We start from the raw sequence: 25895 nt of genomic DNA, 5'->3' as shown, positions 1-25895 counted from the left end.
CTGGCTGGTAGGGTGTCAGTAATGAGAAATGTTCATTCTACCACCAACCTGTGGCCAATGAATGCTGCCTGCTCCTTGCTGCGTAATGGAAAACAACCCTGAAATTCAAAAGTCTGTGAGTGTTCCCCCACTTCTGCAAGTTGGGTGAAACGGAAAGCAAATATATCACAGCGCTTTTCAGATAAATAACTTGGTCAGCTCACTTTACCATGTAGTCCTTTTCACTGAGGAGCTGCTGGGTACCAAGTGAGGAAACTGACTTTTCAGCTGCACAGGTCTGGTTCAAAAACATGGGAATAAAATGCAGTGAAACAAGAACACAAGAGGGTTAATCACTACTGCTTAAACTATAAGGAAAATGACCTCACTCTTAGCCATATAGTCTTTGTGACATACAGGTAAGCAGATGCGGTTGCTGCTTTCCATGAAGCATAATCACTAGCCTGTATGTGTTATTTTTAAGGGATGTCTGTGTGCTGTTGCACACAAAAGGGTGCTGCTATCATGCCGAACTACAAACCTGTCAAATTCCCTGCAGGGATGGACCATCCCTCCTGCACTTGCAGCCCAGCACCTCAGCCTTTTGGCTTTCTTGTGCTTCCATGCACTGAGATTTGTGACCCCTTGGCCGGTTGCAGCTGGTGTCTGGGCTAGTGAAGGAGAGAGGGGTGGTTCCAGGGCCACCTCACTTAACAGGGCCCAGAGTTTAAAATTATGCTGCTGGGAGACACTTGTCACCAAAAGTCCCAGAAGACACATCCCACAGGCTCTCCACCATGTCACCTGATGCACAAGAGAGTCCACATAGCCCAACAGGAGAATTTTGGAAAGAAACTTGAGAGATCTGACTTCACTGCTTATGGCAAAGTATTCAGGTGTACTGTGCTAGGAAGCAGTATTGTTAAGAGCCTTGACTGGCAAAACCACTGTTAGTTGTGTTTATGACTAGCTGAAGGAAATACTGTTCTTTGGGAGCTTTTACTTTGAACAGGGTTGTACAGCAAGACACTGAATAATTACTTACTATAAAAAACATGAGAGACCAGGATGTCTCTGAAGTAAAGATGTTTTTCATGAATCACTACAAAGATTTGTCAAGCTATATTTCAGGTGCAGATACAGAAATAGAAGACTTGATTCCACCAGCTTTCAAGATTTTACCATTTCTTAAACTTTTTTTTTTTTTCAAGTAAGTTGGTGAGAACAATTTTTTTCACTAATATTCAAACCATGTATAATATTTAATATAAGTTTGTGGTCTCTCAGCTCAGATTCCTTAGTCACATTTCTCATTAAAAAAATCTGTCCTGAAGTCAAGACTGGAACATGTCACTAATCTAATAGAAGGTTGAAATATTACTTAATATATACTAATGCTTCATATTATAACAATTCTTAGAGTAATTAGATTCAGTGTTTCTTTTTCCAAAAGTGTATTTTTGTGTCTAAGAATAAAGTTTAGCAAGTCCCAAAGCAGAAGCTTTTGTGAATGCACAAGAAAAATGGAACAAAACCAATATTTCTATCTTGACACTGGTTAATCCATTAGCAGAAATCTCTTATCTCCACATGCACTTCTGTTTGTGCTTTGGTCCCAAAGAGGTCCAATGCTTAGGTTGGTGGGTTCTGTGGGTTTTGTGTGATTATTAGTTTTTTCTTTTGATAGTTTGTTTACTGCTATGAAATGGTTTATTTGTTGGCTTGTTACTGTTTCCCTGAATAGTGGACCTAGAATTTTTATATATGAAAAGGCAACAAGTTCAATCTTTGACAATTGCAGAAGATCACCTGAGCTTTACAAAAAGCATTTTGGATTTTTGTCTCTCTGCCTGCACAATTTTTTAGTCTTCTGCAAGAGGAGGAGCAAAGATCATAGGAAAAGCTGAGGTGGATTGAGTGTCTTTCCAGTCTTATGTCTTGTGGTAGCTGATCCTAAGGAAATCCTTTGTTTCTATTCACTTATGCTCACTCTGAATCGATCTCGTCCATTTTCATGAAGATGGAGGTCAGTCAGTCTTTTTCTGTGGTTTCTTTCAACTTCATGAAATGATTACTGTGAAAAGTTGATTCTTCGTACTTTGGACATTTTATGACTTTATTCATAGATGGAAAGGAATATTAGAACCACATGGAAGTTAATGCAGCAGCATCCAAGTCTTTAAAAAAGAAGTTAGAAAATACACATGAAAGTAAAGTAAATCCACATATTCATGCCCAGAAGTTAATGATTCATAGTTGAATAGTAAGTCTTCACTCTTTTGCTGGATTTAGGGACCTGTACATTGTCTTCTTGAAATGAATGCAGATGGTGTTGAAAAATAAATATGAAGCAACTTTCAAATAGAGAAGTTGTAAACAACTCTTTTCTTGGCCCAAATCACCGAATTTGCCAAAGGTGTTCAAATGTTGCATGAACCTGAGGGAAACTAATTTCTTCCTGTGTTACTTTTCATAGCCTGCTTCCTCTGTGTGAACACCTGGTATTCTGCTATTGGGCGGGACTATCAAAGGAGATTGCTCAAGTCTGTCTTCTTATCGGCAATAATGCGTGCCAAGTACTTATATCTGCGTAACAACATAAAAATCTCCCTCTACCTAATTGACAAGGCTAACTGCCTCATGTATTGCCTCTTTGAAATGTGTACTTAGTTATGCTGAGTTCCGTTTTTCTTAAGTCACAAGCTTGTCATTACTTGCTGTAAACATACAAACAATTAAACTAGAACTACAGCTTCCTAATGATAGTGGAAAAATCTCTCTGCTGCTTTGTGTTTCATGTTAAACCCATGCCCAGAGCTGGAGGTCAGGTAGAATTCTTCCCTTGGGTGAGATTAGTAAGGACCATTGTTGTTCTTGTTTACTTGCTTGCCTGTTCATTTTTCTGCTGTCCCTTGAAATGTGGAGAGGGGCCTGCTTGCTTGAATCTTCTGGGTAATTTTCACCTTACAAAGCTTCCACTTGTGCAGGGACCTGAAGTTTTGCTGCTGCCTTGGGTGTCCTGCCCTTGATATCTGTCACTGTTTGTCTCTGGCACATTGTACATTGAAGGCCCATAGCTTAATCGGGGGTGTGACATAGTCTAGTGACCTGGGGTACGCAGATTTAGAGGCAGAAGTCTTGTGAACCAAATGTCTTTGGTTTTGCTGCTTATGATTGTGAGGTGGTGGATCTGGTGATCCTCACCAGTTCTTCTATTGCTGGGCAGTTATGTGGTCTGGATTCCCTTAACACTGAAGTTGATCCTATGGGTGGAAAAATGGTGAGGCATCATTTTTATTAAAGAATGAACTGTGATGGAGTTGTATGAAAGAGCCAGACTGCCTTATATTATGTTCATGTGCATAATGATACATATATATATATGTGTGTATATATATATGTATTTAAATCCACCTGCTTCCTCACTCCCCTGCCCCAAATTCTGATAATACCATTGCATATTTGTGTTTAGGTACAGTGAAGAAGCAGTGCTCCTGGCATACTGTTCCTTCAGCAGCCCAAGATTTCTATTTCTTTGCCTGCCCACCAGTCTGATTCCCCTTGTCTCTCCTTTGGTAGTTATTCAGGTTATCAGGATGAGGTGTGTGTGCAGGTTATCTGATGGGTTGGTTGCATGTAGGTAAAGGCTTATCTTCCGTGAAGAATGTTGCAGTGACAGCTTCATGGATAGCAGTCAATTTTGGGGCAAAAATATAAGCTAGTCAGCCAGGCTGCCCCTGTACTTAAACTAAAATTCATTGTAGAATGACCCTGTCTCTGGGAGTGTCCAACTAATTAACTTAGGCTGGAGGCCACCTTTTCAAATGGCTGGAACTTAAATGAAATTAATTGCTTTTTAGGCTTCCTACTTTCTGCAAAGGTAGCCTGCTAACAGCTCAAGCTCCTGGGCTGAAAACTGCCAGTTGCGACACAGAAATTTAGCCCAGAGTATGTTAGTAAGGAAGGGCATATGGCTGCCAAATTGGAGATGATGTTATATGCTGGGTCCCCTATACTTTGAATAATACATGGCATATCTGATCTAGTTTTACTGATTCTGTCTTTTAAGGGAGATGTGGCGCTATATATATATAAATGTAGCTGGCAGTTTTCAGTACACTCACTTTTCATACAATTTTGAAAAAATTAGATAAAAGAATAAGTACTGGAAATCTCATAAGCGTTATAGATTTAGACAACAATGGAATTCTAACCATGAAAAATATGCTTCTTGAATTACTATATTTTGATGAAAAATGAAATTTCAGCTTAAAGAGACTGAGGGGAAACCTTATAGCTGTATACAACTACCTGAAAGGAGATTGTAGCATGGAGGGTGTTGGTCTCTTCTCCCAAGTAGCAAATGATACGACAAGAGGAAATGGCCTCAAGTTGTGCCAGTGGAGGTTCAGATTGGATATTAGGAAAAAAATTATTCACGGAAAGGCATTGGAACAGGCTGCCCAGGGAAGTGGTGGAGGTGTTTAAAAGGCATTTAAATGAGATTCTTAGGGACGTGGTTTAGTGCCAGAGTTAGGTTAGGTTAGGTTATGGTTGGACTGGATGATCCAGAGGGTATTCTCCAACCGAAATGATTCTATAATTCAAAGGAAGCTTCTTCTCTTCACTAACTTACGTATACTGATGATGAAAGTATTAATCATGGGAACATAGTTTTTAAGGCTTCAGCAGTTTGATCAGAGCAATAGAATCGCTTAATTTTGAAATGTCAATCTGCTACATACATAGGTATGGTAGGTCTGGTGCCTGTCAGTCATTATCAGTGGCGTGTCTTCCACCCTGCCATTACTTGCAGAGGGAACCCAGAGCAACTGTGCACTTAAATTCAGCACTTACGTACCTGATGCATAGATGGTATGGAAAACACTCTTCCCTCTTCTTCTTCCCCCTTCTCTTCTTCTTCCCCCTTCTCTTCTTCTTCCCCCTTCTCTTCTTCTTCCCCCTTCTCTTCTTCTTCCCCCTTCTCTTCTTCTTCCCCCTTCTCTTCTTCTTCCCCCTTCTCTTCTTCTTCCCCCTTCTCTTCTTCTTCCCCCTTCTCTTCTTCTTCCCCCTTCTCTTCTTCTTCCCCCTTCTCTTCTTCTTCCCCCTTCTCTTCTTCTTCCCCCTTCTCTTCTTCTTCCCCCTTCTCTTCTTCTTCCCCCTTCTCTTCTTCTTCCCCCTTCTCTTCTTCTTCCCCCTTCTCTTCTTCTTCCCCCTTCTCTTCTTCTTCCCCCTTCTCTTCTTCTTCCCCCTTCTCTTCTTCTTCCCCCTTCTCTTCTTCTTCCCCCTTCTCTTCTTCTTCCCCCTTCTCTTCTTCTTCCCCCTTCTCTTCTTCTTCCCCCTTCTCTTCTTCTTCCCCCTTCTCTTCTTCTTCCCCCTTCTCTTCTTCTTCCCCCTTCTCTTCTTCTTCCCCCTTCTCTTCTTCTTCCCCCTTCTCTTCTTCTTCCCCCTTCTCTTCTTCTTCCCCCTTCTCTTCTTCTTCCCCCTTCTCTTCTTCTTCCCCCTTCTCTTCTTCTTCCCCCTTCTCTTCTTCTTCCCCCTTCTCTTCTTCTTCCCCCTTCTCTTCTTCTTCCCCCTTCTCTTCTTCTTCCCCCTTCTCTTCTTCTTCCCCCTTCTCTTCTTCTTCCCCCTTCTCTTCTTCTTCCCCCTTCTCTTCTTCTTCCCCCTTCTCTTCTTCTTCCCCCTTCTCTTCTTCTTCCCCCTTCTCTTCTTCTTCCCCCTTCTCTTCTTCTTCCCCCTTCTCTTCTTCTTCCCCCTTCTCTTCTTCTTCCCCCTTCTCTTCTTCTTCCCCCTTCTCTTCTTCTTCCCCCTTCTCTTCTTCTTCCCCCTTCTCTTCTTCTTCCCCCTTCTCTTCTTCTTCCCCCTTCTCTTCTTCTTCCCCCTTCTCTTCTTCTTCCCCCTTCTCTTCTTCTTCCCCCTTCTCTTCTTCTTCCCCCTTCTCTTCTTCTTCCCCCTTCTCTTCTTCTTCCCCCTTCTCTTCTTCTTCCCCCTTCTCTTCTTCTTCCCCCTTCTCTTCTTCTTCCCCCTTCTCTTCTTCTTCCCCCTTCTCTTCTTCTTCCCCCTTCTCTTCTTCTTCCCCCTTCTCTTCTTCTTCCCCCTTCTCTTCTTCTTCCCCCTTCTCTTCTTCTTCCCCCTTCTCTTCTTCTTCCCCCTTCTCTTCTTCTTCCCCCTTCTCTTCTTCTTCCCCCTTCTCTTCTTCTTCCCCCTTCTCAGAGTAGTATTTGCTGATTTAATTCTTCCAGGGATAAGGTGGCTTTGTCCTGCCCTTCTCTCAAGAGACAGGGTAGAAAGGTGTTTGTGTGTGAGCTTGTGTGGTGTGCCGGGGTGTGTGGCATGTGTGCGTTTCAAACCACCCTCTGCAGCTTAATTTCTGTTTATTCAAGTGTATCTGTATCAACAAGGAAAACAGCCAGTTCTGCAAATAGGATCTAGGCTATATTCATTTAGCATCAAGGACACTTTGATCTGGCCAAAAAACCTTGGGTCTAGGAACCATGTGTCTGTAGCAGGCAGTCTGTTTTTGGATATCTGCTGACGGAAACTGGAGTTGTTGCTGGTGTTGCTAACTCTTGCTAATGTGGTTGAAGAAGGAGCAGCTGTCTTGGGGAGGGGTTGGTTTGGTGTACATGTAGGGTGTAATGTTGACACTTGTACATAGGTGCTTTATATTTATTTATTTATTATTATTTTTCTTTTTTTTTAAGGTAATTTAAAGAACGTAGCTCTCATGATAACTCAAGCACTTGAATTTACATTGTAAAGCATAGAGTGGAAAATCTAGCCAGAAATAACACATGCAATATAGGCAAAAGCAGGTATATACACAAAGTAAATAAAAATAGGGAAAATCAATGCTCTTGGCTCCTTTAGGAAGGTATATAGTTAATCTACCATGTGGAACAACAGTATGGTTAAAAGCCAGATACTGATATGAGGAGGCTGGCATTCAGGACGCTGCTTGATAAGAAGTCGTTCAAGCAACGCAGCTCAGTTTTCCTCCAGGCTGGAGGGGAAGGCATAGATCTTGGTCTTAAGAGCTAGGACAGCTTTGCTGAATGTGGTGAAATTGCACTGGTTTGCACCACCAAAAGATCTATTTCTTTGCTCTGTCTATTGTAGCGTGCCCTCAACATTTTCACATCATAGATTAAGCATGTCTGTGGATTATTTTAGCACAATGAAATATCTTTAAAACCACCTTTGCAGAAGAAGAGAGAAATCCAAGGAGGGGAACAACTCACTACTGGTATAATGAAGGAGTTTCAAAGCAAAATAATGGCTTTCATGATTTGACTGGCCACAGCCCAAATCATCAGGGAGAATCAAATGCGATGGAGTTATTTAGATGCATGTGCTAACTGGCTGCTGCTGTTCCGCTACGTGGTTACTTTTCAAGAGGGGCAGTGGGAAGGAACAAAGGCAAATCCACCAAAGTAAATTACAGTGCAGGTACCATGAGGATCAGTAATCTCTCTGACAAGATGGAAAGGAAAATCTTTCAGTATTGCTTTAATTGTGGGGTAGTCCCAGGAATGCTGTGGGAAACAGAAGTCTGTTGGCATCACATGTATATGGTGAAGTAGTAGAGCGTTACTTCTTTTGCAACATGTTTTTAATGCTTTTACCCCAAGTTTTATTTTGTTGTGTAATGGCATAATTTTTATTGGTTCTGATTTTTGGTTGAATTGCTTTCAGGAGTGGCTGGTTTAATACAGAGAATCACACTAGAGAATGATACTTCAGTAGTGTGCAAATTGACACCAAAAAAATCAAATGAAAATGTAAGGGCAAACTGAAATTTGATTAGCAGTACTGTTTAGACAAGAGTGGAATTAGAGCATTAAAAAAGAGAAATTACCCTGTTACTGCCTACAGGCAATCTGGAGAGAAGTATAAGCTATTGCCAGGGATCCAACTGTTCAACTTGAGTCTCCTCCCTAAGGTACCTCTTTGAGACCTTAGATGCCTCAGGCTCTCTTGGTCTTCCAAGGAGAGAAAGAGCTTCTCCAGAGAGCAATTCAGATTTTAGGGGCTCTGACTCACCTTTGGGGTGGCCTGCTCACTGCAGGGGAAGACTCAGGTTTCCTCATTTAGGTGCCTTGATGAAGTGCCTAAAATTAGGTGGTATAGGATTCTCCTGTGTTTCTAAAGAAAACAGTGCATTTCCTCTGAGTTCAGAGCTGCTTAAAATAGTTCAGGTGAAGTACAAGCTCAAAATAATATTTCTGTGTTGTTTTTTTTCCCTTTCCTGTGCCCGGAATTTATTGGATGCATTTTAATTTTCATCCATGGTGTGAAGTCACTTTAAATAAGACAAAATGAGTGTGTGTTAGGAAATAAAAAATAGCATAAACCAAGACAATACTCTAGCACTCTGGAAACTGTTCTTTTTGTCGGTGTTTGGTAAGGGGGAAAATGGTCAAGCTTGAAGCAAGCAGAAAGCATCAGAACAGCTGAGCATTAAGAAGTTGTATTGCATTCTGGCTGTCATGCCTAAAAATAACTTAAATGTAGTGGATATTCCTGACAGTGACAATGTCTGATAAAATCGTCATAACATGCAGATGGAGTACTTCTAGGAAACAGTAAAACAGAGAAGTTTTCAGGGAAGAATGCCATCTCTCCATAAACAACCTGCAGTGCACAACTGCATTGTTGCTTGTGAGAAATATACCAAGTACCTCAGGGGATTTCAGCTTAATTTATTCTCTGAAGCTGGAAGACATTTTCTTAAGATTTTTATCAGTTCTTGGTGCGTCACTGCCCAGTCCTGAAAAGTGCTGAGCTCTTCTTTGGGATGTTAAATATTTTCAGGTGGCACTGACACCAGTGATGAGAGGGGCCTCTAAAACTGCTCTGAAAATACCTGCTTGTAAAATTGATTCAACTGACGTTTGTGGAAATAAAGTGTTCCAAACAACGTTTACAAAGGCAGGACCTGCCTGGTGCTTCTGTGGGCCACTCTCACCAGAACCCACAGCCTCAGGGATTCCTTACCACTAGAAATCCTGGATGCTGGGGACCCCTTTGCCTTTCATGTAACCACTCCTCACCTTCAGATTCATAACCAGAAGGGTTCAGAATTGATATTGTTATCAAAGTGAGTATTAAAGAACAACCATGTAGCTAGAAGGAGAAAGGTTTAAAGCAAACAAAAGCATTAAGTCTTTGTGCTATGTTTAGTTAAGCTGTGGACCTCCCCGCCAATGGATGCTGAGAGTGCTGAATGTTTAAGCTGATGGAAACGAAAATTTTACTGTTTATGAACATGCAGAAAACCCAGTTGGCTCAGGAGATACCTGGAGTTGGCTGTGGTTGGATATCTAGTATCACCACAGCCTGTCTTGTTCTTCATTATTTGTAGCATCTTTATCTTTCTATTAGCATCTGGTTTTGGGCAGTGATGGAGACATGATACAGGACACTGGGCTCCATGGACCTTTGGCTGGACCCAGTAGGGCTGCATTTTTGTTTCAAGCTTCAAAATCAAGTTGTCTGTTGATTTAGGGTGCCTGAGACACTTCTGAAATGATAAAAATTCAGAGATCCTAATTCTGCTAACTTCAGTGACAGGTGCTACAAAAGTATATGGATGCTGAGGTCTAAAGTAATCACTGCTCCTGTGAAACTTAATTGTGTTAGGAACCAGGTCAACAGGGGCACAGGTATGGAAAACCAGGAGAGAGTGAGAGCTCTGGTCCTGCTGAAGTGAGTGGCGGTTTTGCCATTTACTTCCACGGGATGAGGATTTTATTTCATGCTCTTATTCTCCCTTTCTCGCACTACAGGAGCCAGGGGATACAAAACCGAAAGAACAAGTCTTATGCCTTTGGGCTGATACATAGAAGTATTTCTCCATGCAATCAATTTTCAAAGTTTATGCTTGGGAAAGTATTTGAGTGTAAACTGCAGTTAATCTTTCAGCCTTGCTGAGATAAATTTACATAAATAATATGCCTTTTTATACTGCAGGGCAGAAACAGACTGCCTAGGGATAGGAAGGATGGTGTTGCATATTTGTTATAGGTGGCTGTTTTTTGGTTGGTTGTTTTTTTTCAACTTCCTCTAGCACGTCTGTTGTAAGATGGAAGATTGCATGGATCAGTGGTTTGATTTGATATGGTCTTTGGTTAAAACAGAATTCCTGAGAACGTGCAAACTCTTCTACACGTTGAAAAGTGAAGGAAAAATATTAAAGTAACAACTGCTTTATGTGTTGACAAATTAAATGCTACCATGGATACCCTGGTCTGTTTATAGCAATAATAATAAATATTTTCAATTCACACTGAGCTTTTTCATCTCAACAAATCCCAGGTGGTTTACAAATGACATACGTGGATTACTCTACACGGCACACACCTGAAGCCACAAGAACTGCCTAACAAGCTATATTGGTACTGCCTGGTAGTGGAAGGTAGAAAATGTACTGTACCCTGAGTGAATCTGTAGGGATTGCTTGGGAAAGCAGAACATAAATGGCAGAGCTGAAATCTAGCCAAGAGCCAAACAGCAAAATGCAAAGAATCAGATAGGATCAGGTGTCATGTTACTGATATGATTTGGTAATTCCTTGAGCAGCTGGATTAAATTTTTACTAGAGCTGGGAAGAAACTCTTTGCTTCTTGAAAAACTTACAGATCAAAACGTTTCCCTTTTTCTTCCCTCTGCAGTTTTGAAGGCAGAGAGCGTCCCACTGCAAACAGCCAGTTCAAGCCCCTCTTCAGGGATAAGGCAGATCCAGTTTACAACCTTATTTGATCAGTTTGCCCTGCTGAGTGACTTTGCCCTTCCTGATGGAATCGTTGACTTTGACCTAATTAAGCTTATCAAATTATTACAATTATTTGAATTAGTGTTAGTTGGTGCTTGAACAAGGTGCTGTTGCAAGGTAACTCAGCTGTGCATAGCCGCTCAATGGCCAGGTCCTTTTCTCTCTGGCAATCTGTACAAAGCAGCTGAAGCCACAGTGACAGAGATCAGGAATGGGTAACATGGCAGTAGCTTGGGACCTGGATAATCTCCTGAGATGTGAAATGCTAAACCAGCTCTCCTGCTTCCTACATGAGTACAGGGTCCAAGCTGGGGAGCAAGTGAGACTGTCTGTCTGTCTTTTTTGGAAGAAAGTTTCTTCTGAAACTGAGAAACTTGACTGATGAAAAAATAGTGTCATCAAATAAGTAAATTAAAAAACAAAACCCAAATAAATAAAAAACCAAAACCCACAATCCTGACAGCTGCAATATTTACCTTTCCTTTACATAACACTTAACTTTGTGCTTTCTAGATACAGCGTGAGTAATTCTCTACGCTTTTGCTTTCTTAGGCAGAGCATTAGTGCTTATGTAGGTGTGTGACCTATATAACCAGTGACAGAGAAAATGATTCCTTAGAAACACTTCATACCCGGACTGTTTTTCTATGTTGTTCAGGAGAGGCAGCTACATGATGGAGTCCTGTGGACTGCTTGATAATTCATTGTGGTGGCTGCCTTTAGAGCAGCAGCTCTTTTAAATTCTTGAGTTGTGCCTATCTTTCTGAGGTGTAAAGTAATTGCAGGTACAAGTGAGGTAAATGTTATATCTAAATAGTTGCTGTTATTTCACACTTCAGTCTTGAAAGGCTGAGAAACCTAGAAGACCGGGTCATCCTTCCTCTAAAAAATACCTCACTACTAACAGCCTTCTTAATGAACTGCCTTGTATTACTAAGCAGCTGTTCATGAAAAAAAAAGTTAACAAAAAGAGGTCTATTTGGCTGAGGTTCTTCACTGGCCTAGAACTAAGTGGAATTTAAATGAACTATTAGTGACTCTCTTCCATCCTTTGAAGAGAGGTGATTTTGAAAGCGCAATATTTCTATCTGACTTACGCTTTTGTTGAGAAACCCAGGTAGGACTGAGGTTTATACCTTAAACACAGATCAGGATGGCTGATATTTTGTAAACTTTTTGGTGTGCATTGGGCAAGCTTTTAGCAAACTGTGTGTCAGCTATTATTCTGATGACAGTCTTCCTGAAACTCTGTTTCCATGTGGTTTCCACCCAGGTCAATGCAAAACCTAATGAATTTACCTGGAATTTACCTTTATGCTTGGGAACCTGAAAAATTGGAGCACTTTAGTAGCATGTTTCTATATTAACACATATAGCAGAAAAAATAAAAGGCTTGCACAGCTTTATGTGAACTGGAGTCAATAAGACATTGACAGTGTTTTCTTGGATACTTATTTATAAAACCATGGCTTGCTTCTAGTCTCCTGTGAAAACTTTGCTAGCCTTGACTATGAATTTTGTCTGTTCATAGGATAGGGATGATTCACCTGCCTTCCTCAGCGAAATGCTGTAAGGACTCTGACTCACATTTTTAAACATCATTAGGTTAAAAAAAAAAAATCTGCAGAGAGGAGTTTACAAACCATGTGATAAACCACCAAGAAGGGGAAGAACTTGAAAGAATTTTGTTTGTATGTATGTGTACATTTTTGCTCAGTTTATCATCATTACTGCTCAATTAATTTTGTCGTTTTCCCGGAGTCACTTACACTCTTACTGGTAATCTCTTGCATTCTGCTGCCAGTTGTGTTTCCAGAGACTTGCAGTTAGTATAAGTAGTAGGTGATTGATGGTGTGCTATAATCTTGGGTTGATTCATTATATTTCAGATGATTAAAACAAGCTGCTTGTATTTGAAGGGCTGAAATCTGAGCACCGTTTGCTGCAAGTCAGAAAGCCCCATGAGCAAGGGGAGCCACAGAAGCAGGGGCTGCAGCATAGCAGGGAATCCAGGGGGAGTCAGCAGGTAGATCATAGCAAAATCTAACCCTTCATCTTTTTTTTAATTGTGTGCTGAACTCCCACACAGAGATTTGACAGATACAGCCGGCTTATTGACTTGGCAGTCTCGCACTAATTGACTGCCGGTTTAGACACCGGAGCCTCCAACCAGTTGTTAAACTCTGAGTAGGCAGGTCGGGAACATGCCAGCCAGAGCTTTTGGGGGAGGAGAAAGCTGCTGGGTGCGTGCCTCTCGCATTCTGCTCCCCGCGCCGGGAGATGTGTGAAGTTGGGTGTGCGTGCTGTCACAGGCAGAGATCCAAGGGCAGCTGAGAGCGAGCTCAAGCGCTCGTCTTCCACGGGGAAGAGAACGGCGGCTGCTGCTTGAACGTACAAGCTGGCAGGATCATGACAGAGCCAAGCAGCCGAAAGGAAGGATTTAAAAAATGCCGGAGTGCTACTTTCAGCATCGATGGCTACAGCTTTACAATTGGTGAGCCTGATTTAATTCCTCCTCTTTCCTTCACTGCCTCTCTATTCCTCCTTTCCTCTCTTTCTTTACAGCTCCAGTAAAAGACAGATGTTGACAACTGCCTCTTGTCAGCATATGCCTTTAAGATGTAAGGATGCCCTGCAACTCTTGTTTGGGTTTGTTTTCCATTCTGCCTTGTATGTTATCTTCTGCTCAAGAAACTTGCCTTTGATACACAGCTGCTCTAAATCCTTTTGCATGAGTTCACTGAGATGTTTGCAGAACTTCTGTTTTGGAACCTTTATCTCAGGAAAGCCTGGGCTTCAGAATTGCAGGTTTCCAACTTGCTAGCTGTGTTTCCTTCCGATGAGCCCAGAAAAAAACCCTTGGGAGCCTTCGCTTTGTTTCCAGTATTTCTTTGTTCACTTAGCAAGTGTTTCCAAACTCTGTAACCTTTGCTTTTACACAAACCTCAGTTTGTGTAAAAATGTATTTATGTAACAGTTCTTGTTGCCTCTCAAACACGAAAGGCAAAATTGCTGGAGCAGGGAAAGATGTGAGGGGAGATTAGGAATTTTAGGGCTGGTTCTTGTAGCTGTTTGAAAAGTGCAGGTTATTGTTTGTGTTCACTATCTTAGGGAACAAGTGAGGCTTCCCAAAGCGACAGGTGTCTGTGTGTTTCTCCAGGAGACTTGTGCAAAAGTTAAAATCTGATGATTCCCTGAGCAGGCTGCTCTGTTAAAACTGCATATCTCACTAAGCTACATTATATAAATCCCTATAGATCTTGGAAACAAGGCAAGCTTACATCCCATTTTAATTTGGAGTTGAAATACGAGTTAAAATACATGTAATAATCAATGCAAATTCCCCTTGAATACCTTTTAAGATGACAGAGATTCTACTTCCTTGCAGTTGTGAAATCAGGAAACTGTTTTTTTTCTGATTTATACCATTGTAATTGGGTCACAATTTCATCTAATAATGATGGATGTAAGCTTTTTATTGGTGTGGGAGGAGGTACATGTTTATCTATTCCTCTGCTTTATGGAAAACTTGTTTTGCGGTCATTAACATCCTGCCAGTGTTAAACTTGATGAAAAAAATTGAAGATGGGAAGTGTATGTTTCATTAAAATATCTTCATATAGTCATTTGTTAATGTGCATGTGGCATTTTAAAGGTGAAACTGCCATGAAAATGTTACTTTTCAAATTGCATACTCTGACAGGCAGATGGTAGTCCCTCCACAGGTTAAGTTGCAGCATGCTCACTTTTGAACCCCTTATCTTAATCTTTTCTCCTCTCAACATCACTGCTAATAGTTTTATTTCATCAGTTTGTGTCAGTCTGGAGGACAAACATTCCCTTTTTGAGTCTGGACAGGAGAGAACATTCCCTGAAGACACTGAACATTTATGACGGTGCCTAATTATTTTGTTTGTTTATGAACAAACCAAGAGGATTGCTGTGTGTGTTGCTCTGCTGTCTTTATTTGCTACTCGTGTTCACCAAACAACTAGACCAAATTTTGGATCAAATGACTCAGGTTTAGAATTGCAGCTTTTTCTGCTTCTTAAGACAGTTGTTGCATAGGAGTTTCTGTGCTATTTTCTTCTATTTGTTGCACACAACCAGCGTTATTGATTCTGTGAACTGCACATTATATAACATTTATTTTTATATCTGGGTAAATGTGCATTGGATTGACTCACATAACCGTGAAAACTTTGTAAACATGCTATGTAGTATTACGAGCACTGTTTGGTAGACGACCTGCATTGGTTCATGTATTTGTTAATCCTTATACTGAATAAAATTAACGTATCCAAAAGACTCCACAGCAGCTTCAGAGTGTCAGGGATGGGCTTTAAACTTATTTTTTCCATCAGATGAGACCTCTGTCACAGAATCACAGTGTGGGTTGGAAGGGACCTCTGGAGTTCATCTAGTCCAACCCACCTGCTAAAGCAGGTTCACCTAAAGCAGATCACACAGGAATGAGTCCAGGCGGGTTTTGAATGTCTCCAGGGAAGGAGACTCCACAGCCTCTCTGGGCAGCCTGGTCCAGGGCTCTGTCACCCTCAAAGTAAAGAAGTTTCTCCTCATATTCAGATGGAACCTCCTGTGCTTCAGTCTGTGCCCATTGCCCCTCATGCTGTTGTTGGGCACCACTGAAAAGAGTCTGGTCCCATCCTCTTGACACTCACCCTTGAGATATTTATAAGCATTGGTAAGAGCCTCTCTCAGCCTTCTCTTCTCCAGGCTGAACAGACCCAGCTCTTTCCTAATAAGTAAGCTCTTTCCTAATAAATAAGTCTTTCCTAATAAGTAAGATGCTCCAGACCTCTAATCATCATTGTAGCCCACCACTGGACTCCCTCCAGTAGTTCCTTATCCTTCTTAAACTGGGAAGCCCTGAACTGGATGCAGTACTCCAGATACAGCCTCACCAGGGCAGAGAAGAGGGAGAGGAGAACCTCCCTCAAGCTGCTGATCACACTTTTCTTAATGCACCCCGGGGCACTGTTGGCCTTCTTGGCCACAAGGGCACATTGTTGACACATGGTCAACCAGAACTCCCAGGTCCTTCTCTGCAATGCTGCTTTCCAGCAGGTCAACCCCTAACCTGTACTGGTGCCTGGGGTTATTCCTCCCCAGGTGCAGGACCCTGCCCTTGTTGAACTTTGTCAGGTTCTTCTCTGCCCAGTCCTCTAGACTGTCCAGATTATTCTGAATGGCAGCACAGCCTTCTGGTGTGTCAGCCCTTCCTCCGAGTTTGGTATCATCAGCAAACTTGCTGAGGGAGCACTCAGTCTCTACATCCAGGTCATTGATGAACAGGTTGAACAGGACTGGACCTAATACTGACCCCCAGGGAACCCCACTAACTACAGGCCTCCAAACAGAATTTGTACTGTTGATCACAATCCTCTGAGCACTGCTGTTCAGCCGGTTCTTGGTCCATCTCACCATGCACTCACCCAGCCCACACTTCCTGAGCTTGCCTATGAGGATATTGTGAGAGATGGTGTCAGAAGCCTTGCTGAAGTCAAGGTAGACAATGCCCACTGTTCTTCCCTTGTCTACCCAGCCAGTCATACCATAACAGAAGTCTCTCAGGTTGGTCAAACATGATTTCCACTTGGAGAATCTGTGTTGACTACTCCTGATAGCTTTCTTTTCTTCCACATGCTTGGAGATGACATCCAGAATGAGTTGTTCCATCACCTTTCCAGGGATGGAGGTGAGGCTGACTGGCCTGTTGTTTCCTGGGTCATCCTTCTTTCCCTTTTGAAAGACTGGAGTGATGCTGACTTTCTTCCAGTCCTTAGGCATCTCTTCTGCTCTCCAAGACCTTTCCAAGCTGATGGAGAGCAGCTTATCAATAACATCTGCCAGGTCTCTCAGCACTCATGGGTGCATCCCATCAGGGCCCATGTCCAGTTTGCTGAAATGATTTCTAACCTGTTCCTCCTCAGTCAAGAGAAAGTCTTCCCTTCTCCAGACTTTCTCTGTTACCTCCGTGGTCTGGAGTACCTGAGGGCCAGTTTTATCAGTAAAGATGGAAGCAAAAAAGGCATTCAGCAAGTCTGTCTTCTCTGTATCATCTGTCACCAGGCACCCTCCTCATTCAGCAGTGGACCTACATTTTCCTTAACCTTCCTTTTGCTGCTGATATACATGAAGAAGCCCTTCTTGTTGTCCTTGACACCCCTGGCCAGATTTAATTCCAAGTGGAGCTTGGCGTTCCTCACCGCATCCCTGCATACCCTAACTGCCTCCTTATATTCCTTCCAGACAGTGTGTCCCTTTTTCCACATTGTTCTTCCACCTGAGTTTTGACAGGAACTCCTTACTCATATATGCTGGCCTCCTACTCCCTTTACTTGATTTTTCACTCATAGGGATGTGTCAGTCTTGAGCTTGAAGGAAGTGATGTTTGAATATTGGCCAGCTCTCTTGGACACCCCTACCTTCTAGAGCCCTAACCCATGGGATTCTTCCAAGCAGGACCTTGAAGAGGCCAAAGTTCACCCTGCTGAAGTCCATGACTGTAAGCCTATTTATTGCCCTGCTTCTTCCTATACGTAGGTATCTAGTTTCAGGTACTGCAAATGTTTGAGAAGTTCTTGGCAAATACTGAGCTGCTTCATCTGCTATTGAATTGTCAGCAGGGAGAGAAGGCTGATAATCATGAGGAATGCAGTTATACCAAGTTGACAGAAAATTATTCCCATTTGTGTGCAAAAAACCAAAATTGCATTGATTCACCTCTATTCTATCTGCTAAGTAGGGGTGATCTTCACAGTGTTTTGAAAACAATCACTTATGATGAGACTTAATGAAAATTTTTATGAGAGGCCTGGGCCTTATGTCAGACATGGAAGTGTGTGGGCATGGAGGAACACTCCTGCAAGAAGAGCTCCTTGCTGATGGCTTGTAGTTAGGTAGCCTTGTGTCTCTGGAGATGGTCAGCGCAACCTAGAGCAGCTTCTCAACTGCTCTAATTTTCACTTTGGTTGCTTACAGCACTGGTGGTGGGACAGGAGAGCTGTGGGAATGCAGCACTTTGACAGGACTTCGCAGATCCTTATAGAAGAATCTGGTCTGCTGTACCAGAAAGGGAAATACTCGATAAATTTCTTCTGTACAAAGACACAAGGTAGTCACAAATCTGTTTCCTCCAGACACCGCCTTTCCAACAGAGACCCTGAGGAGAACTGAGGTGTGCTGCCCTATGCTCACTCAGGATTTCTGTGTGGTTTTGGATGTTCTGCTTTTATGGCCTTTTTGTACTGATGGCATGATGTAAAGGGTCTGTAGTGGTGCCACAGAGCAAGTAATTTAGTGGGAACATTCAAGACAGGGATTGTGCAATTTAGCATGGTCCGTGTCAGCAAATTTCGGAGTCCATGCAGTTTTTGTATTTACAAGTTGTTGTACTTAAGCTCTTGTAACTTTGGCTACATTTTCCTCCACAAAAAGTAAAACATAAGAGAATGGCAGCTGGCAGTTTCAAGGAAAAGGAATTAAGAATTAAGGCCTTCTTTTTTTTTTTTTTTTTTGGCCTGCACCTTGTCTCCTCACTCCTGTACAAACAAAATGCCGTTATATCAGAATGCCAGTGTGTTACTTACTGACTTTGCTGTGGTAATTGACTGTCTAAAGGTGCAAGACAGAGAAACATCCACTGTCTTTAAACCTGGGAAAACGGTAAACACGAACATTAACAAGAGGATATTTTCTTTCTGCGTTTATCACCTTCCTGTGACTAAGAGCTAACTTCATTAAAGCTCCCACTCTCTGCTTCTCATATCCAGAAGCGCCTGGCAACACTGTTTTGTCCTGTCTGACCTGTCTAATAAATCTATTTTTATAGGCTCGAATGAACTGAAGTGATGGGGAGTTCTGTTGTAACTCAGGTGTTACTGGAGAGGAAGGATGTGGCCCTGAAACACAGTCAAGCTCACAGCAGTTGCTTCTAAGTCATGCAGAAAAGTTTCTTTAGGAGGTTGCTGTCTCCGTTTTGCATGCAAAAGCTCTACCTCCAGTTATTACAGAAGACCTGAGTTTTTGCTTTTGGGCCCTATTTTGAAACAATTATTTAAAAATGTGGTTTTCTTAATGTCGCTGGAGTTTCTCATCTTGCAGTTCAGTACTTGAAACCCATTTCAGCATCCCTTTCAAGGTCGCAGGTAGAACAGCCGAAGTGGTTCTTGCTAGTTGCTCTGACAAATCACTTTTGAAACACCTTCTATGTTTTGGTCAAAGAAAATGTTGCTTGAGGAGGTGTGTGCTGTGTTGGTCTGAGCTAGGGTGGGGAAGAATGGAAATGAACTAAATATTGAACTTGGCTTTATTAGGATAAGGAAAAATACCTTCAGCTCTGTGTCACGTGCTTAAGTTTTAACAGAAAATCCACAGCAGTATTTTCTTTATTCTCTCGTGAAAGGTTGTCCATTAGGAGTGGAATAGACAGGAGTGGGGTCTTAAAATTATTCTGGAAAGAAACCAGAGAAATAAGCAGGTTTGGTGATGAGTTGTTGTTGTTAATACTGTGTTTTGGCCAGGAAACTCTATGCATTGTAGCAATTGAGCTAACTGCTTTGTTCTTGTGTATTGATTTTCAGCCTTATTGGAGTGTGTCATTCATCTGATGACAGCGGCACCTTTGCAGCCCTCAGAGGAGGCAGGTTTCAGCATCAGACACCCGTGGGCCCATAGGCAGCGCATTTTCATGGAGATTGACTTCAAATCTGCCCTTCATTGCTTGTAACAAAAAAATGTCATTCTGACTGAAAGCACACTGTAATTATAAGGTGCTGACAAATCTCTTGGTAATTCTGCGTGTGCGTCACTCACAGCCCTCCTTCAAAGGAGATCTGGGAGAAATGTCAGTCCCTGGTGGGGTCAGTCTGCTTTTGTGAGGAGGGAGGGAGGTATCTCTGCCTGAACACAAACAGTGTCCCTGGCAAAAAAAGGTGAAGAAGGAATGCATAGCCACCACCCCTGCTGTGGATTATAGCCTCTCCTGGTCTTTGTACCTAATCTCTATCATTTTCTATGTTATGACATAATACCGATGATTTAAAAAGCAGCAAGGAAACCCTCAAAACTTCGTTGTGTGTGTGTTTATTTTTTTTTTCTTTTCTCCTCCCTCTCTCTCCTCATAGACCTTATTGAAAGGATATTTTCTTAATAAGAACTGATAGGAAGCACTGATGATTTCTGTGTAAACAGTGGAACGCTGCCATCTGAAATCTAGGAAATGGGAGATATAAGTTTTTTAACATAATACAAATACTAAGATTGCAATAGGATGTGAGATTTTTGTAAATGTAATTTAAGGACATCTGATGTAGTTATAATAGACTATAAAGAATTTAAATCTCTTCCAACACAGTCCTACCCCCAACAAATTCACCTAAACGAAGCAAATAGATTGTGAAATAAAGCTCTAAAGTTATGAGAGATTTTTTTCCACTCCCTCCATTACAAAATTGTGTTTTAGTTTTAAACCAGTCTAATCTGTCTGCTCTGCCTGAAAATGCCCCTGAAAGGAATCAGTGTAGTTGGCCTGCCTGGGGGTGAGAGACCCACCTGGCCCTTGGTGTGGGGTGGATGGTCTCTGCCACAGTGATGAGCAGTAGGAATTCCTGCGGTTGGTACTTTATCTATAGCTGCTTCTATAAAGGGGTGGAAATGGTGATTTCTGTGGCATCTGCAGGGTCTTGATATTGCCTTGACATCTTTGATGTTGCAGAGGTGGACTGCTGTAAGCTAAGTAAAATGATCTTTGACAAGACTGCAGTGGTAGTTCTTGTGCGGCAAAAAGCCTGGCAATGTTTTCATGGAGCTCTGCCCATTTGCCTCCATGGATGGTCTACCTTATCGCTGCTACCTGCTGTTCACAGCTGTGCTCTGCTGCCTGGATCTTGGCATCCAGAAACAGAGCGATTGGGGCTGTGCCTTTCTCTGTCAGGGTTGTTTTGGGTGAGAGGTTCCCATGTGGGGCTGCACACCACGTTCATCAAGCAGCTCACAAAGGATCAGATTCCGATTGCAGGTCCCTGTGGCAGGGTCACACCAGAAGTGCTGTTTTCCTTCCCCCTCTTGATTTATTTGTCGGGGAAGCTGCGAGCAACAGTAAAACCTTTGCAGTGTGTTTTGATGTGACTGAATGGGCGCCCTGTTCTCTGCAGCTGAGTTCCATACGTGGGAAAATAATCTCCAGAGCCCTGGGTGAGGAGAGATGTTAATATAATAGGTAAAACCATTGTCATCACTGTCAGGAAGTATTCCTTTAATTACTTCACATCTTTTTAATTTTTGTTAAGATTGGAAAATTACGTTATATGTCCAGGTCTTGGTGCTTGGTCACCTCTGAATTTAGCTTCAGAACTAATGTCACCAAATGGTCTAAACCCATCAATGTGTTGGGAATAAGAGTTGCTACTGGGAACTAGCTCTGAAAACTGGACTTGTGGGGTAACAGAGCTTCCAAGATAAGGTACAAACAGGGCAGAAGGCGGAGACACCTGGTTAGAGATGGGGATTCCTGTTCCCTTTGTGCCAGATCCCAGGCCTACTGTGCTGTTTGTCGCCCTGCTCATCTTCTGAGAGGGAAGGAAGCACAGTCAGTCATTCCTCTTCTGGAGACAAGTTATTGTTGTTCCCTACCTAGGAGAGGCCTCATCTTACCATGCTGAGAAATAGCATTGCACCTGTTTTTGTTTTCTCTCTGGTCTTTGGCCAGCTACTGCTCCTAATGACTTCTGAATTGATGCAGTGAGATTAATTACAGAATTCAGATTTTCTGGAATGCCCAGAGTTCAAAAGAAATAAACAGGCATGAGCTCTTCTGTGCCTTTTGAGCTCAGTTTTAGGCAGGCAGGCAGCCAGGCCTGTTCTTGAGCAGGCAGGCTCTGACCAGGAATGAGGCCCTCCCTCATTCGCAACCATAGCCAGCTCCCTCTCCCATGTTGAAAGGCAGAGGTCTGTATCCTCCTCCTTGTACTGCTGCTGTGAGGACCACAGTCTAGGAGCTTTCAAACCTAAGCGCCTGTGGGGATTTGCATTTCTGCTGCAGATCTTCTATTTTAAACCCTTGTGCTGCACTTATTGGTCTATTTTCCTGATGTAGTGTAAACACAAGCTCATTTTTCCAAGTTCTGTAGCTCTGCATGAGTAAGAAAGAAAAAGGCTCCTGGACATATCCTGCATTCATTTGTAAACTAGTGCAAATCAAGTCAAGAGGCAGGATCCTGGCCCATGGTGAATCTGCATCACTCCACTGCAGCTGGGAAAACTGCGATGATTTAAATAAGCAAAGCATCTGTCCTGGACAGCCTTTTTCCAGTAGAAGCAAATGCCGCTGTAGGTTAGAGAAGGAGCTGCCCCTACATACAAGGAAGCTAAATCACAGCTTTTCCACGGCTCGCTTCCAAGGCTCCATCAAGGTTATGCTGATATAAATTTCCTCTTTGCCTGATGACAGCGCTTGTATCTAACGATCCTGCTGAAACTCGATCCCAAATTTTGAATAGCTACAGGCTTGAAATTTTCAGGCCTGGGAACTTAACCCTCGTGATTACATCAATAGCCTCGCGCTGCAGCTGTGTGCAAAGTTGGAAGCGTGGTGTGGGGAAAGTTGTAGTATAATTACTGAACAGATGCACTTAATGAGGTCTCTACTGGCTTCCCAGCTGGCGAGTAGAGCCGTGCGCTGCGACAATGTGACAGGAGTCGCTCAGGTCGTTGTGTGACATCATATCCTCCCCCTTGTTGTCAGAGCATCTGCAATCAGCCCCCTGAAAATTTCCCTCAGGAAGGATGAAAACATCATCTCTCTGCATTAAAAGGTAGCGCATGGTGCTTAGTCTCTTGCTGCTGCAGTAGCACCATGCTACCTCTTATTTCTGTTGTTTTAGTGCCTTTCCCCCCCCTTTCTCATAGTGATGCAGAGTGATGCAACCTGTCAAGTGGTGTGTTATTGGGAAAGGGGAGAGGGCTGACAAATTGCTCAGCCAGTACCACTTAATTCAGTTTAAGCTCCAAGCATCTCGTCTACATTCAGTAGATTTACAACCAGTTTGTACTCATTGGAGCTGAGGCTAAGGAACATTTGGTTCAGATTGTGTATCTGTTCTCATCTAGTATTGACAATGAATGACTATTGGGAATGAAAGTCTTCTGAAATAAAATTTTACTAGTTTCTTCCCTGCATACATGGGTAGTTGAAGTCCTTGCAGTTCCCCCATGTGACATGCCAATTGCTTTCTATGGACTCACTGTTTCACTTTTTGTTTTTCCTTTCCATTTCTCCATCTTGTATTCTTCAACTGTGGTAATGGATCTAGACCCTAAAATTTCTGCTAGTGCTTTCCTCTTTATGCTTTATCCTCTTGCCTCTTATTTTGTGCTTCACGAATGCTAACGTGATTTAGTTTGGATCATGTAAACCGATTTTTTTTAATTTTATTTTTTTTATTGCTAGTTCAAGTAGTGCAAGTTATTAAACCACTCTGGAAGGAGACTTGAAGGAAAAATTATAAATATGTTAACTTTCTCTCAAACTGCTTAGAGCAAAATGTTCCTCTGTTCTGAATATTGAGTTTGAGGTTTGTGTTTGTTGTTGATGTGGTTATGATTTTTTTTAAATGATTCCTATAGATAAAGATGAATGATTTACACATACCAGGCACATACCCTTAAGAAAACTTAAAAGGAAAATTTCAACCAGGCTATGATTCTGCTGTTGGATGTGTACATGAAACCTCGCTGAAGTCACAGGATTTTCAAACAAGTTTTTCTCAGTTAGGAGAATAGGCTGAGGACCTCTGTTGCATGGTGATAAAAGTGTGCTCTATGATTAAATGAGAGTAATTGATATTTTTATCAAATACCAAGTGGATACAAAGGCAATTGTCACGCTCTAGGAAGTGAGCAAAGAGTTAAAACGCATGGAGGAGGAGGAGAGTCTGAAATTTATAGGTGCTACTGTCAGCTATGCTCAAAATAGTGCTCAAAAAAGTGTTGTTTTCTTCTCCCATTAAAACTGGTGTTTTGCAGGATGGGATGTTTTATACACTGCTGTGTGCAATGTGAATTGCAGAATACTAAGCCCACTTAGTTTATATGGATTTCCTCCCTCATTCTCAGAGCTCTGCTTATTACCAGACATGTATACTGTTAATAATCACTACTTCCCTTTAAATGTACTCTGAAAATGGGATCTTTAGGGGGTTCAGGCTTCTTTGTTTGCCCTTATTTGGCGGCACTGTACTACATTCTATTAGTCTACAGGAGGGAGATGGTCTTTTCTCACAAGTGCTGGCTCTTGATTTAAAGACTATCTATGCCCTTTCTGCCCTGAACATTATAATAATTCAGAATTACAGATATTGCAGACTAAATTATGTTCTGACTCTTATGCAACCCTGGTAACTCAAAACATAATTTGGCTTGCAGTGGGTATTCTTTTTCTTAAAAGTGCCATATGAGCAAATCTAAGACATCTCTGGCAAAGCTGCGTTTTTTTCCTTGACAAAATCTGGAATATTAAAATAGAACTTGATAATCAAAGCTGATTTCAATCTGAGTCATAGAGAGGGGGATCTATATTTTTTTAGTCTATGTACTGTATATATGATGTATAGTAGAAAAATAGTTAATGTGTTTATAACAGTTACAGAGCATCAGGGACCATAGTAGATTCTACTGCTGCTTCTAGAAACGTAAATAATTTTTCTGTATTAGTTTACAGAATCTTGTTTCTTGGCTTCTCAAATAACAAAAACAGTGGGATTTTCTAGAGCCCCAGCTGTTGGCTAATGCTGCTGTTATGAAAATCAATGGATATCTTTAGAAAGTCCAGAACAGGATACCCTGTGCTGCTTTTGAAATTTCCTTTGCAGTTCAAGAGTTAATTTCTTTCTGGCAGTCTAAACACTTATATAAAATTCCAGCAGGAAATACCAAAGACCTAAGGACTGCTGCTGTAACCTTAGCTTTTAGTTGATTGTCTACTTTTCATAAATTATGCAGTGTATATAGATCAACTGATAATGAGCATCTTGCCTCACTTCAAGGCAATGAATTCTGAGATTTCACAAGCATTACTCAGGGTAGATTCGAGTTGAAATTGTTTAATGACATTTGGGTGCATGTGTTTTCAGAAAAAGATTGATTTTTCAATGCTGTGAATTTTTGGTTTTGAGGTGGCTATTAGGGCACTTGTTTCACCTCTTCTCCCTGTTTAAATGTCAATACAAATGATTACATGGAATTCTCCTGCCTTAGTGCAAAGCCATAGCATGCTGATGTGTGGTGGTGCTGGAGCATGGCCCACCTGAGCAATGATTCTCTCAGAACCTGGTTGAACAGGAGGGGTGGCAGCTCCTCTGTGACTACGGTGTGCAGCCCATTTTGCTGCAGCAATTAGACACTGATTGCTGGTAACTTTAATTCATAGAATGATAGAATATTTGGGTTGGAAGGGACCTTCAAAGGTCATCTAGTCCAACCTCCCTGCAATGAGCTGGGACATCTTCAACTAGATCAGGTTGCTCGGGGGCCTGTCCAGCCTGGCCATGAATGTCTGCAGGGATGGGGCATCTACCACCTTTCTGGGCAATCTGGGCCAGTGTTTCACCACCCTCATTGCAAAAAATTTCTTTTTTTATATCTTGCCTGAATCTCTGCTCTATTAGTTTAATACCCCTTGTCCTGTTGCAACATGCCCTTCTAGAAATTCTTTACCCATCTATGTCATAGGCCCCTTTTAAGTACTGAAAGGCTGCAATAAGGTCTCCTCAGAGCCTTCTCTTCTCCAGGCTGAACAACCCCAGCTCTCTCTGCCTGTCCTTTTAGAAGAGGTGTTCCAGCCCTCTGATCATCTTGGTGGCCTCTTCTGGCCCCTCTCCAGAGGGCTATAAAGTTGAATCCTTTCCTTTGGGCTGGCCCTGCTGGAGAAGCAACCTCTGGGAGAGACATAGGACAAAGACAAACAGCTGGAGAAACCCTTACAAGCCATCACTGTTTAAAATGCTGCCTGGGAGGCATCACAGCACCCTGGGGAAATTGGTGGATCAATCCTGGCTGTTGCCAAGTGTTGTACACAAGTTTCACTTGGACAGGCTGAAGCTGTGAGTTGAATATGGATCCA

General features: G+C 42.1%; 1 protein-coding gene across 8 annotated transcripts in view; it reads left to right on the top strand.

Annotated features, from left to right (window-relative positions):
- PDE1C (phosphodiesterase 1C) overlaps positions 1-25895 on the top strand; it is a 387838-nt gene that overhangs the window by 48939 nt on the left and 313004 nt on the right. Inside the window, exon 1 of one of the 8 annotated variants that reach the window (XM_065052078.1) lies at positions 12797-13247. The exons of 6 other annotated variants lie outside the window; for them this stretch is intronic. In XM_065052078.1, coding sequence (XP_064908150.1) covers positions 13163-13247 — 85 coding nt within the window. In that variant the 5' untranslated portion in view covers positions 12797-13162. Of the gene's footprint in view, positions 1-12796; positions 13248-25895 lie in introns of those variants that run through there. One more of the 8 variants, XM_065052084.1, reaches the window with a different exon arrangement.

This window comes from Columba livia, chromosome 2 (assembly GCF_036013475.1).
Source record: "Columba livia isolate bColLiv1 breed racing homer chromosome 2, bColLiv1.pat.W.v2, whole genome shotgun sequence".
In the NCBI taxonomy this organism is placed as follows: Eukaryota; Metazoa; Chordata; class Aves; order Columbiformes; family Columbidae; genus Columba; species Columba livia.
Note: the sequence above shows the minus strand (reverse complement) of the source record. Positions and strands in the feature narration are given on the sequence as shown.